The sequence below is a fragment of the Onychostoma macrolepis genome, chromosome 19, assembly GCF_012432095.1.
Source record: "Onychostoma macrolepis isolate SWU-2019 chromosome 19, ASM1243209v1, whole genome shotgun sequence".
NCBI classification, from domain to species: Eukaryota; Metazoa; Chordata; class Actinopteri; order Cypriniformes; family Cyprinidae; genus Onychostoma; species Onychostoma macrolepis.
In genome coordinates, this window is record NC_081173.1 from 14701677 (window position 1) to 14715708 (window position 14032).

A 14032-nucleotide genomic window follows, 5' to 3' on the forward strand; every position below is an offset into this window, starting at 1 on the left:
GAGGTATAGGATAGAATAAGAAAGCAGCAGAAAAACTGAAATATGACTTTTGTGTATAAACAAGTATGAACAAATTTTGTAACATTGTTGTGATCCATTCTGAATCTCACATAAAAGTTCCCAAGAGGCCTCCAACCTAACATCTGGATCCAAATCCCTAACCTTTAAGTAACATTTCTTGCAATGCACCATCAGCAACAAGATAAGCTGTATCAGATCCTCGTGTTTATTTGCAACTGCCAAGCAGCTCTTTCTAAAGGGAATGTCAGCCAGGAACAGCCATCATTTCATGACGGGGAGATAAACAGCTGCTCAAACACTATTAGTGACAACAGATCACATGTCCAAATATCTGAAAACAAATGGGTAACTATCCAGGAGGGAGGGAGATAAAGACAAGAAATTATCTCCATGTCCATTATAGCATAATAATGGAGTTCATGTCACTCAAAACCTCTACAGGTTTCAAACTCTCAGTCTTTAGCCCTTTAGGAAATAATTTGTTTTCTAGGTGATGTTTAAATTGCAACTGAAGAGTTCATTCATTCACAAAACAGATAACGCCGTTTTTCAAAAATCATGTTTTTTAATTGTGCATTCCAATTAATCTCAATCAAACTGTAGTTGGGTTATTGATCAAGTGAAAAAAAATTTGATAATTCTTAAAAAAACAGCAGTTATTGCAAAACTGTTTTTGAAAATAAACTCTTCAGTTGTTAACTATTGAAATTCCCTAGAATATAATAAAACAAATATAGCAATTTGGATCAAAATACAGTCCCACTTCCTACAAAAAACTTCATCCAAAATGTTTACAGAGGTAGTTAGAGGACAAATACTTATTTGATTTGTATATGGCTTTTCACATAGCGCTTGACTGAAAAGGAGAGACATTTTCATTCCTACCTTTATAGTAAGAAAGGTCCATTCTGTAAAACTTAATAATACTGTTGGCACTATATACTTTACATTAAACTTGATCTCACAGAAAGAGAATGTAAAACTTGATAATTCTGTCACCAATATATATAATAAGAGGATGCTAGAGCCATTAAGTAAATGTTGCATGCCATGTTCATCCAATCAATGACACTTACACTGCAAATATGTTAATAAGAATATTAGCCCTGGGTTTAGGAATGTACAATGTGAAACATCAGCTTATGAATACCCAGGATAAATTGTTAACCCCAGGTAAAGTATGAGCAGTGTGAAACCCAGGATTCTCTCTATCTGGGGTTTAGAATGATTAACTATTTCAGATGTGAAAAGCTCTTATGAGATTCACAAGTTAGCCTGTACAACACAAAGTCACGTAACCTTCTCAGAGAAAAGTAGTCCTGTCCGAATAGGGCTTTTGAGGGACACCATTTGTGTGTGTGAATTCATGACATACTGTATACGCTGCAGATCGAGGACAGAGCAAGTACAAAAAGAGTATAAAAAGGTTATACAGCCCAGCACAAGAGCGAGAGCTTCAATATTACTCCTCTGACCTATTTGGCTCAAACACTCAAGCCCTCATTTCTGTTAAGTCTACATGAGCGAAAACAGGAAATTCTAATAAGGAAGCTGATGTGTAAAGCAATGCAAACTGACTTTCTCATCCCAACATACAGTACCAGAGTGCTGAGAGGAAACAGAACGTGTTAGCTTATATCATCGTCATTTTTCATCTACGCACGGCTCAGTAAAAGCATTGTCATAAAACGGATTGTTACTGTGGCTTGAGGTCTCACCAAAAGCACTTAAAGTTATTGTTAATAAAAAATTTAACAGCGTTTCTGTGTAAAAGCACAAAGCAGCGTATAATCCGCTGAAATGTTTATTTGCAGCGAGATGGACGTAATTTAAGGTGGAAGTCAAAATATAGTGACATTATTGCGATTCCTTCATGATACTAGCGTAAAGGTTAGACCAAATAACACTCAACGGCCAGGAATTTGAGGCTTGTAGTGACCTGCTAGAATACTTTTAGAAGTTCTGCAATTCTGTCTTATTGTACTGTATGTTTTATTGCTTTTAGATACAGGATGAACAGGCTCCATCATCTGAGAGAGAGTGAAAAAGTAGGGTTTTTTTTCTATAATTGACCATGAAGGGTCACAGAAATCGATGGAAAATAACTTTCCCGCTCTTACATTCTCTGAGGAAAAATAGATACTAAGACAAACAAAAGAGGAAAGATAAAAAATTTACTCTGTAGGTTGGATGAGTTGTACTTTCCCAAGGCGAAGGATGACAGGCCCTCTCGGGTTTCGGATCTTCTTGACCTCGCTGTTCTTCAACAGGGAGAAACTGCGTGCCAGATTGAAACCTGCAGATCGGGCAATCAATCCATTTACCACCCCTTTAGGCTAATAAATCAGTGAGCTGCTAGTTGACATGTCCTATGCTATGCATCAACTCTGCTGTGGCAGTTTTCAATTCATGTAAGGCCAAAGGAGGGACCTTAACACTGGAAGCATTTATATCTTTCAGCTCATGAACAGAGTCTGTTCCTTAGACTGCCTTTATGGGCAGTTGGGCTTTTATTAAGTGTATTAAAAGGCTTGAATTATTACAGATGGCAGTACATTCAAATAATTAAGTAGAGTTAACTTCTTTCCCATTTTTTGGATATACTATGTAAAATAATGGGCCAATTTGAAGTGTTTTTGCGTACAAAGATGAAGAAAATAGAAGCCAGCATTGATTATGATAAGAAATGTTTCTTTAGCACCAAATTAGAATATTAGAATGATTTCTTAAGGACTGTGTGACACTAAAGACTGGAGTAAACGGCTGCTGAAAATTCAGCTTTGACATCACGAATTATGGAGCCCCTAAGGGGACATGATGATGCAAAAAAAATGAACGCTTGTGTGCTCCCTCAAGTGTGTGTGCTCCCTTGTGTATGCTCGTAAAACTTTTGTGATGGAACTAATATGAGGTGGGGAGAAAAACCTCGGAACGAAATGGAAAAATCTTATTTTTTGCCATAATGCCTAAAAAAAATAAAACTTTTAAAATATTTAAAAATTAAAATCAGTTAAAAATGTTAAAAATTTTATATTATTTTACATTATTCTTGTTTTACTGTATTTTTAACAAAGTTTGAATGCAATTGTCAATCACTCTTTAATGTATTATCTATAAAAATCATTAAATTAAATTTAAAAAAGCATCACAGAATGCAAGAACAAGTCCTGTGTGAATGGCCCCTAAATAGTGATAGCTAAAATCATGACAATATGGATAGTTAATAGAAAATTAAAGTTTTTGTCTACTTTACAGTAGCTTAAACCCCATATTTCAGTAAACAATAACTTAAATGCTGGTCTGTTGCTCAAACAAAGCTATAATATTAAAACACTTGGAATGTAGTGTATATGTAATATGGACTACTATTGTCTTTTTTGGAGCTTGACAACCTTCCACTAAACATTTTGTTTATGGAAAAGAGCAGGTTGAACATTCAACTAAATATCTCTTTTTGTGTTCCTCAGAAGATCAAGAACATCATGTGGTATTGAACAACCTGAGGTGAGTAAATAATGGCAGATAATTATTTTTTCATGTTTCTTTAAGGGAGGTCCATTAGCAGCAGTATTTACCTGTAATGTTGTGTCTGGCAGTTTGAGGAAACTTCCATTCTTCTACCTGTATGGACGGGCAGCTGACACCTGTAGAAACAGAGATGCAGTCAAGTTGCAGCAGATCTTTGTCCTGCCACCGGTGAAAGGTTTTGCATAAAACAAATTGTACACCCGATCATGAGGAGTCCTGTCAAAACTTGGTCCTGAACATGAGGTGAACAAGTTGAGGTGATCAAAGATTGTCTGAGGGGAGACAGACATCATTTAAGATATAAATGGGGCTAAAAATAACACGCTCTTGTCTGGAAGAATCACTCTCCCAATCCCACTGCCTGGTGGCAAAGACAATGACAGGTGGTCTGACGCACTCTCGACTGATGGACGACATATGAAAAAGACCGAACTTTAAAAAGGTTCAGCCAAAGTACATCCTATTCTCTCAGAAATAAAGGTACAAAAGCTGTCACTGGGGCAGTACCTTTTCAAAAGGTACATGTTTGTACCTAAAGGGTCCATTTTGATACCTTAAAGGTATATATTAGTACTTGTAACCTATAGGTACAAAAGTGTACCTTTTGAAAAGGTACTGCCCCAGTGACAGCTTTTGTACCTTTATTTCTAAGATACGGTATGGTACATACTGTGGAATATATTCAAAATAAATAACAAAGGAAATCTGATCTTGACAGCAAATGATCACCATCCATTGTCACTGATAACCATCATAACTTTTTGCCCATAATTATTGTACGACTTGATGTAAACAACTTTTCGAGGGACATGTTGCATTTAAAATCCACTCAAAATATCATTTTGATTCATTATGATTCGGTATATATATTTCCACATCTTTTTTCATGATCCACAAACACTGAAAAGTTCAGTTTAGGACAAGGCATTTAAAAAAGAAGACTTTTTCTTTGTGAAGAAGCATGTCAAAGGCACCTGAGACGAGAAGAGTTTTTAATCAGCACGGTTTGATTGGCTCAAAGACACGTACATCAATCAACGTGCATTAGCAAGTTACTGCTCTGTAGCGAAACCGTCACTTAGATGTTTCAGAGATCAGATGAGTATGAGAAAGTCAAGCAATAACAGAGAGAAGCAGCTCAGAGCCGTCTCATTGAGCTTCTAGTGGCAGAGGAGAGCTGGTGATGGGTTTTCTAACTCGTATTCTTCCCCTGTCAAGTTACAAAGAGCTCTTTTTAAATCTACAACACCTGAATCTCTCCACAGCTAACTCAGCACATACAGATAGGGAGGAAATGTCTTCAACAAAAACTTATCTGACAGATAAAGAATTCATTTTGAATTGTTCTCGCATTTTCACTTTTTGAAATCAGACAGACTCGGCTAAATCCCTTTTCTTCTCGGTTCTACAAAGCCCCTCTGCTTTCACACGGCAAAAAGGCGGGATTAAGATGCGGAGATGTCAGGGAGGAGATAGGAAAGCTGGAGGCGGCTTTCGCTCCCGAGGCAATGATGGAAATTTGAATGCAAGGGGAGGAGAGGTGCATTTCAAACGCAAGGAGAACAGACACGTCATCAAGCAAGGCAGACATTGCTAGAGTTTGAAGTGGAGAGAAGATTTCTGGGGTTTAGGATTTCACAGGTTAAGATTCAGCATTCTTTTAATTTAGAGATACGTACATGTACGGGCTGCTTCACCAGAGACACTTGTGAGGTTCTTAGAAATAAAAAGTCCTTAACTTGCCAGAAGAATGAAACATCCATTTTAAAAAGAGTAGAAGAAAAAAGTTCTTCACCTTGCCTGGATTCAGTCAAAATGTCTCCTCATTAACATTATCTCGAATGCTCATAAAAGTGATATACTGCATCCTACTCTTGTTCAGAATCACTCCCGCAGCCTCTACTCTATTTGTCCCTGATTGCATATTGTTTATTGTATATTTTTAGGTCTCAGAGTTGGCCTGGAGAAACTCATTAAGGAGAAAGTCAATTGGGGATTTGCACAGCTGGGGTGAGAAAAGTCGTCCTAGAGACCTACCATCCACCTTGTGAAACAAACCCAGGATAATTGGAGGTGGTTGAATGTGGAAAAAAGGTTTTTGGGGGTTAGTTTGTTAGCTTGTTCAATCATGCATCACTTCTGAACACAATTTTACATGGTGATGAAATGGCAAATGATGCAATCAGAACAGAAATGCACAAGAAAGAAATCATATAAAAGTCACATAAAAATGTCTGGATATGATATTTCCGAATATAATATTTCCGAACATGCACAAAGTAAGTAAATTGCATTAATTTTGATCTCATATTGACTTTAACAATGACCAAATGTGGTTTGATTGAAGTCATCAATTAAATCTCATTCTTAACTGACTGTGGAATGTCTGAAAAAATAGGTTTCTTAAACATAGGATAGCAGTATAACCATACTTTGCAATATTTTTATCATAAGAAGCACTAATGGGAACAGGGTTTATATGCACACATTTCAGTAGAAGAGTGGCTACATGCAGTCAGACTTGCATTATTATAATAATAAGATAAAACAGGATTATTATGTAATATAATAAAAGACTAGAGGTGTTGACATTTCTCACTCCTGCCTCAAACCCCTCAGACACCCAGCTTGAGAAGAGTCTAACAAGCAAAGGCGCAACAACATGTTCTAAGAGTATAACGTGATGAATGATAGTGGGCAAGTCCTTAAAAAGTTTAAACTGGAGATTCTGCCTCTAAACAAGCAGAGCTTCAAGTTTCCCAAAATTATTAGAGTCAGTCATGTATGAAGCCAATAGTAGTTACAGTACAATGGTCTTCAAAACTCCTGAAACGTCTTTAAAATTAACCTAATTACAATGAGAATACAAAGTGTCATTTGAAGAAAAAAAAAGAAAAAAGTAAAGTCTCAATGCAATACTGTGGGACCCCCACTTTACTCATTTTTGCTGTATGAGAAAGTAAGGGGGAAAGGTCCCAAATTTCCATAGCCATATTGTTGGGACACAGCCCTGGCAGTCTAGAGAACAAGCCATGGCGTCACTCTTTAAACACTGAGCTATTTTCCACAGTTCCTTGTTCTTTTAGGATTTTCTATCCCTCCTTTTTATTTTAAGTATAAACAGACCTTATAAAAGTACAACATTTGAAAGGAAATTGTAAGAAAAGAAGCAATGATTACTTTGAGTTTACTCAAATTTGGCTAGTCTTCTCTGATCTGTGCTATGAGAAGCACAGACGTTCAGCGCACAGCAGATGTATTCACAGAAGGCTTCACTAAAGAGTGCATTCAGCTAACCAATGATATGTAGTCGGGTATTCAGATTGAATATGTCACACACACACACACACAATATATATATAGCTTCTGTCATCATTTACTCATCTTCATGTTGTTCAAAACACATGACTTTATTTCTTTCATGAAACATAAAAAGACATATTTTAAAGAATCGTGCTAGTCACTCTTGCAATTATGGTGCTGACTTTCAAGCTTCAATATGCAAAAATACAACAAAGTATCATAAAAGTGGCCCTAAAACTTAAATTCCAAATCTTATGAAGCCATAATAGCAAAAAATGATTAATATCTGCTTGTTATAGGCGAGTTGTTGAGAGAATCAGCAACACATGATTTCTGATTTGTCAGTGAATTTCTTTATCTGGTTGACAAACCGATCTGTATGCTTTGTACATGAATCAAACTGGTTCTTTAGTTCAATAGATTCATTGATCCATTCACAGTGGTTCTCAAGTTCAGTGGATAACCACTTTAATGCCTGGATGCTTCTAAAACAAAACTATGGTTTCATTTGTAAGGACTTGGGATATAGTTCACAAGCTTTATTAAACACTTTTATGGTGCTTGTGAAGCATTATGCTTTCTGAAGCTTGAATTTGTCAGTCTCCATGGGGACTAAGAATAAGGCCCAGAACATTTCTTCAGAAAGAAATGGGTTTAGAATGACATGAGGATGAGTAAATGATGACAGGATTTTCATTTTTGGTTGAACTACCCCTTTAACGATTCCTTTAAATATTCATAATGTTATGTTGGCAATAGTATGAATTAAACATACAGAATATTAGCTGTTTGAACTAGCCTTTGACAAAGTCATCCTTTGATTTGGAGACCAGGCCCTTACCTTCAGCTAATGCCAGATGACCCCCGTGAACCATGCAGATGGTGAGAAGCACCAGAGAGGAGCAGATGACCCTCATGACTCCCTCCTTCAGCTCCTAACCATGATAAAAAAGAATAATGAGAAGTTATGAGACAGATGACAGATGAGAAGGAAACTACTTAAGCAGACAGAGACAAATGTAAATAATCAAGAAACAGGTGTGTTAAGAAATACTGTTATAAGCTCATTGGTATGCCTTTTGACACATTGCCATTTTTATTTTACAATTAATACCATACATTTGCAATAAAGATAGTTTCTAAATAATTGCTGGAAAGTGAAAGAAAGCATGTGGGAGCATTCATAATCAATACAGCGGTTAAAGGCCAGATTAATAATGGTGCCTATTAGGTTGGATGGGTGCTTTTTTAGAGTATAAATTGTGCTAATGATCCAAAGAATTTCCAATAAAGCTTTGTAACCCATGACGTTTGACGATTATCATTACTGTGTCCATCTGTCCCTCCCAGTAACACTGTCATTTCTCACATACACAGCAACGCAATGGTGCACCACAATGAATGCTAAATATATGCTGTATATTGCCTGATATCTATCTATCTATCTATCTCTGTGTGTGTACTTGTTTTTGTTTTTACTACTTTGTGAGGTCCAAAAGACCGCACAAAGATAGTAAAATAAGGAAAGTTTGACTTTGTGGGGTCCTTAAATTGGGAGACACGCTAAAACATGCAGCTGATATTAAAAGTAGAACATAATGCATTGTGGGATACGACATACACTAAGTCATCCAAGTATTTTATGCACAAGAAAATCTGCATGCTATGCAGATTACACTACATAAGCTTGGGGGTTGGTAAAATGTTTTTGCCCAAGGATGCATTTATTTGATTAGAAATACAGTAAAACAGTAATATTGCGTAATATTGTTACAATTTAAAACAACTCTTTTTACTCTTTTAATATATTTAAAAATATAATATATTCCTGTGATACAAAGCTGAATTTTCAGCACGTGACCCTTCAGAAATCATTCTAATATGCTGATCTGAAGCTCAAGAAGCATTTATTGTTATTATCAATGTTGAAAACAGTTGTGCTCCTACTTACTAACTTACTGACCCCAAACTTTTGAAGGGTAGCGCAATAAGAGTAATAAGGTAGTAATATCATACAAAATAATAAAATAGCTGACACAGGATACAGGATGTTAAAAACACAAACAAGCAAAAAAAAGAAAAAAAGAAAAAGAAACCTGCATTTCCTTGCCATAAAATAAAAGCTTCACCTACAGAAGAAGTGAGTATAAGGGTTTTTTATCCTAATAATGTGCTAGTTAGCAATTTCCGTGGCTAAACAAGGCTAAAGTTAACAGCCTCAGAGAACTGCTTGTCACAGAAGAGAGGGGCGGAGCAGTAGCTCATTAGCATTTAAAGGGACATGCACCGAAACTGGTTGCTGTGAACAGAGCTGTTTTTGACAAGGTAAAAAGGGTGTTGGTTTATACTACCATTGAGAAATTTTAACCAAAGTATAGACTTTTCATTAAGACCTTAAAGAATCATATCAACTTGTGGAAAATGGGCATCTGATATCCCCTTTAATGTGTGTATTATGTCCGTGCATATGGAGGGATTCAGCACCTTTATTTGCTTGTAACAAAGAAATTAAACCAAACGGACTATCAAGCATGCCTCAAATATATTTACGTGTTCACAGAACCAACACCACCTCACTCCCCTGTTTACAGACATGCTGCTCACTCAAAGTGACCCTCACTGGCATGTCTGGACATGAACCTGTCAGAGTGATGCATTAGTCAGAAAGCCCAAGGGGGGAAGGTCTACTCCTCATCCTTTTATGGCTTTCTTGTAAATTTCAGCCCATCGGTGATGTGTGTGCAGGCAACACCTAATCTGCATCCTCCAACTGAGGTCATATAACCTGTAGGCTCTGTACCAGTTGAGACACCAAAAAGTGAAGGTTTCATGCGAAATAACACCACCCCAGAGTATACGCTATCACCTGAAGATGCGAAACGCTCTGCCTTCTCTCACCGGCCGTCCACATGTCTGTTTGTATCATTCCGATTCAGTTATTTACAAAGCTCCAGCTCACTTCTCGCTGCAAAATCAACAGTGTTCTTGTAAACAAGACAACATCCATTTCAGGTGAGTGAGGCAGAGATACTCCATTACCTGTAGTCAATGCCTCTGGGCAATTTCTCATTACCATTCGCTTCCACGCACAGAAAAAGAAATGGAAATTAAAGCTTGTGCTTGTTTTGTTCCCTTTTCACTTTGTTTGCCGTGCAGCGAGAACAGCTGGACCACGCAGATAAAGGAAAGAGTCTCTCTTGCGTTCTGTCTTGGCTCAGTGCCCAGCAATCTGAAGTGAATGTCTATAGTCGAAATGACAAAAGCACTAGTTAGGGAATCAAGTATGTGGGCTACAAACGCACCGGGGTGACAATTCACAGTGTTTCAATAAAAGATTGATAGTTACAATCAATCTATGCATGCGAAAACAATAATTCGGGACCATCTAAGAGAATGGCTAAACGCGACAATGTGCATTTTTAATAAACAAGCGCTTTAATTAGCTATTGTTAAAATGTCTACAGTCATTTTGTTTTGCAGACCGCTGACAGGAAGGAGGCTGTCAAGAAGCCGCGTAGTGTGTTGTTTTCATGTCAGAGTCTGAGAGCTCAGGGAAGGAGGGAGCGCTAAACTCTCTCTCTCTTTCTCTCTCTCTCTTCAGAGCAGTGCAAATAAGCGACAAGCTGTATTTTTATGCCTATTTTACATATACAGTGCTGTCAGTTAATCGCTGGGTTATAAACACCTCTTAAAATCACTATTTTGGGAAGGCAGGGTGCTAAAAATGTCACTGGTGTGAAGGCCTAATGATGTGACATCATAAACAAAAAAAAGTCTAAAAAAGTTAGACTAAACCTGGTGCATATACCCAATTTTTTCGAAAGAGAACCTGCGAGCTAGAGAGACACATCAAACACAAGCAGAGAGCAATCCAGAGAGATTTATAATGGGGTCTGTGGCATTTGTAATCATGTCTGCGGCACTGTTTAACCTTCAATTACAGCTGTTTTGCAATCATTCTTCTCCAAAAGAGCATTTATCTTTTTTTATTTATTTTTTATTTTTTGGTACAGCGTCTTTCTTCTCACTCAAGGCAGAGACTGGTTTGATTGAAGCTTGGTTTATCAAACTAGACCTAATTATTGATGGGAATGTGGGGCAAATCCGGCAAATGGGAATAGTCTGTGTATAAAAGTTATGCTGCAAACGTCTCTCCACCTTGTCTTCCCCTGCATTAGCAGCAGATGGTTTTATCATCAGATAGAGCATGCATTTTTTTCACTCCCACAGGCTGATTTAAAAAAATAATCGCTGTATACGCTTGGCAGACAGCATGTTGAAAAGGTTTAGAAAGAGATTATGAATGAACTATGGTCTGTCAAATTTAAAAGCACCTTGCCAGGGGGTTGCATTAAAGAAGTGTCCTTTAGATTACACTTTGAAAGTTGCATCATAACTGACAAGCAAAATTTGCAATGTCTAAATAAAAACAAACAAACAAACAAAAGAAAAAAAAATAGAAATATCAGAGAGAAGTGTTAGATTGCACAGCTGCACAGTGCAGATGCGTCCCCTCCTCCTCACGTCACGTCACTGTGACACGCAGCTGTCCAGATGTGCGCGTGGAAAGAGCAGCGCACATTCTGTCTGTCTCAGATCATTTTTATTTTATATAGGCTATTACTTCAAACAATACTGCAGAGATTTGCATACAGCTAAAAGCAAATGCAATGTACGCAATAGTATTTTTAAATATTTATAACTAAGTGAAATACCATTGGCTTTTTCCCTCATTTATGCTGTTATAGCCTACTGTTCCGTTTTTCATTCCGTTTTTCAACATTTAACCAGTTACTCTGTTTAAATAAAAAAAAAAAAAATGTTGTTTATTACAAAATTGAACATTTCTCTTCTCTTGTTTGTTTTTGTTAATGCAATCATACTACAAAAAAAAAAAAAAAAAAAGCGTAAATTAAAAAGCGCAGCGATCTGAATACCCGGAGCGCGCGCGTTATAACGCTCTACCGCTGGGGGGGGCCAAGATTTTGGCAACAAGTCAAAAAGTTTTTACCACAGACCAAAGTGGTAAAAAGTGATAAAAGAAAAACATTTGCACTAATTGCATGTGCAGTCTGACAGCACGTGGCACATTAAGACTGTAATTGAAAACTGCACCGAAAAACGATGTGAACAGCACATATGAATGAAGGAAATAAATTAAATCGGCTGCCTATATCTAATATAGAAAGAAACATTCCTCTTATTTGCATCCCCACAAAGCATTAAACGGGTGCTTATGTGCATACAGCAGGCTATATTGACTAAGACATTATTTGTATAGAATAGGCTACAAATGTCCCGTTTCAGTAGCCTAAATAATAATTAATGAAAACCTAATCTACATCTCCGGGGAGTTTGCAAGTATCCTCGCCGTAAAGATTGCCAATATGTCAGAATCAAAAACACATAATTTTACCTTCTGTGATCGTTAATCCAATGAATTATGGCCACATTAATCCACAGAAAACTCTTCTTAGTGTAATCCAGTTTGCTGAAAGAGCGTCCAAGAGTCCTCTCTAGCGTGCATAAAGTTTTGCCTGGTTGTTCTCCTTCTCCAACTCCTTTCTCCCCTCCCCTCGCCTCAGAGTTGTTTTAATAAACTTTCCCTTCACTGTCGTTCCTCGATGGGAGAATCTCCAGGATCCGCTTGATGACATCATCAGCTGCTCCGGCGGAGTGTGGAAACGCGCCGCAGGCTTTTCTTTCCGCTGCCGCCTCCCACAAGTCCTGCTTTGTTTGATTCCTCCTTTTCAACTATGATTCCACGACTGAGGAACTTATCTGAGGTCATGCTAATGCAGACAACGCTGTGGGTTAGACGGATCATATGTGACTGAATACCAAAGGCAAAACCGGTCTGGTTCTGTTGTTTCAACTTTGGCGGTAAACCATGTGGATTGAATTATCCGGGTTTCATGTAACTATACGTTTTTAATCATTTAATCGAGCTTACCCTCACACATATTCACTATGATAATCATAACTTCCTCCAAGAACATTTCAGTGTCCAAATATGCATACTTATTGTATGTAAAAAAAAAAAGCAGTGGGTTATGTCAAGATGGCTGACACACAATATTGATGAAGCAGTAGGTGAACAATAGGCTACTTGGAAGACATGCTGCATCCAACCACTGGACAGTTTGCTTTCCCATCATTCCATAGGAACTGTGGAGTCTTCAGATTAAAAAAAGTTTAATAATCTAAAGAATCTTTTTCCACTATAAAGAACATTGCTTTGTTTCTGCCACTAGGAATTACACAAGCTTCAGTCTGGATCCAACCCTTAAATGATCTGAGATGACCAAACACCTGAGAGGAGATGAGGTCAACACCTCAGAGGATGCCAACCCTCAGACAACATACATAATTACCAAATTTTGCCTTAAGTTAAATATATTAAGTTTCTACAATATATAGCCTAAATGATATATTGTAGAAACTTGATTTCCTGTTAAGCTGCTTTGCAAGGATTTGTATCGTAAAACTTAATGGGTAATGGAAAGGCTCCATGGATATAACTTTTATCTTTAAAGGGATACTCCACCCCAAAATGCAAATTTGGTCATTAATCACTTACCCCCATGTCGTTCCAAACCCGTAAAAGCTTTGTTCATCCTTGGAACACAATTTAAGATATTTTGGATGAAAACCAGGAGGCTTGTGACTGTCCCATTGACTGCCAAGTAAATTACACTGTCAAGGCACAGAAAAGCATAAAAACACATCGTCAAAGTAGTCCATCTTCCATCAGTGGTTCAATCTGAATTTTATGAAGCGACGAGAACACTTTTTGTACGCAAAGAAAATAAAATAACGACATTTAGGCTATTCAACAATTTGTCTCCTCTCTGTCTCTCGGTGTCAGCGTAGCACCTTTTTGAAAAGCATCCGATGGACGCAAAGTGCGTACGCTATTCTCTGTCATCAGTAACGCATATATACGCTGTTTCCGTTCAAATCAAAGTGTAAATAAACTTACAATATGTGTCCATGCGTATGATGCGTTACTGATGACAGAGAATAGCATGCGCACTTTGCTTCCATCGGATGCTTTTAAAATTGTTCCCAGTGTTATGATAAAACAAGCTTATTTTGAGAGCTATATGAAGTGATTTGTTGGTCTGAGTGAGTTTTGGAGGTGAGATCAACTGTTTGGCCAAGATTCATGTTGGTAATG

The 14032-nt window shown here is 37.4% G+C and overlaps 1 protein-coding gene across 3 annotated transcripts in view; it reads right to left on the reverse strand.

Moving 5' to 3' along the window:
* Nucleotides 1–12449, reverse strand: part of col16a1 (collagen, type XVI, alpha 1) — a 68710-nt gene extending 56261 nt beyond the window's left edge. For 2 of the 3 annotated variants that reach the window (XM_058753590.1, XM_058753588.1), the window contains exons 1-4: nucleotides 12269–12447; nucleotides 7694–7787; nucleotides 3597–3665; nucleotides 2200–2317 (exon numbers count right to left, since the gene is read on the reverse strand). In XM_058753590.1, the coding sequence (XP_058609573.1) occupies nucleotides 2200–2317; nucleotides 3597–3665; nucleotides 7694–7769 (263 nt within the window). In that variant the 5' untranslated portion in view covers nucleotides 7770–7787; nucleotides 12269–12447. Of the gene's footprint in view, nucleotides 1–2199; nucleotides 2318–3596; nucleotides 3666–7693; nucleotides 7788–12268 lie in introns of all 3 variants that reach the window. The other variant, XM_058753591.1, reaches the window with a different exon arrangement.
* Nucleotides 12450–14032: the final 1583 nt, after the last annotated feature.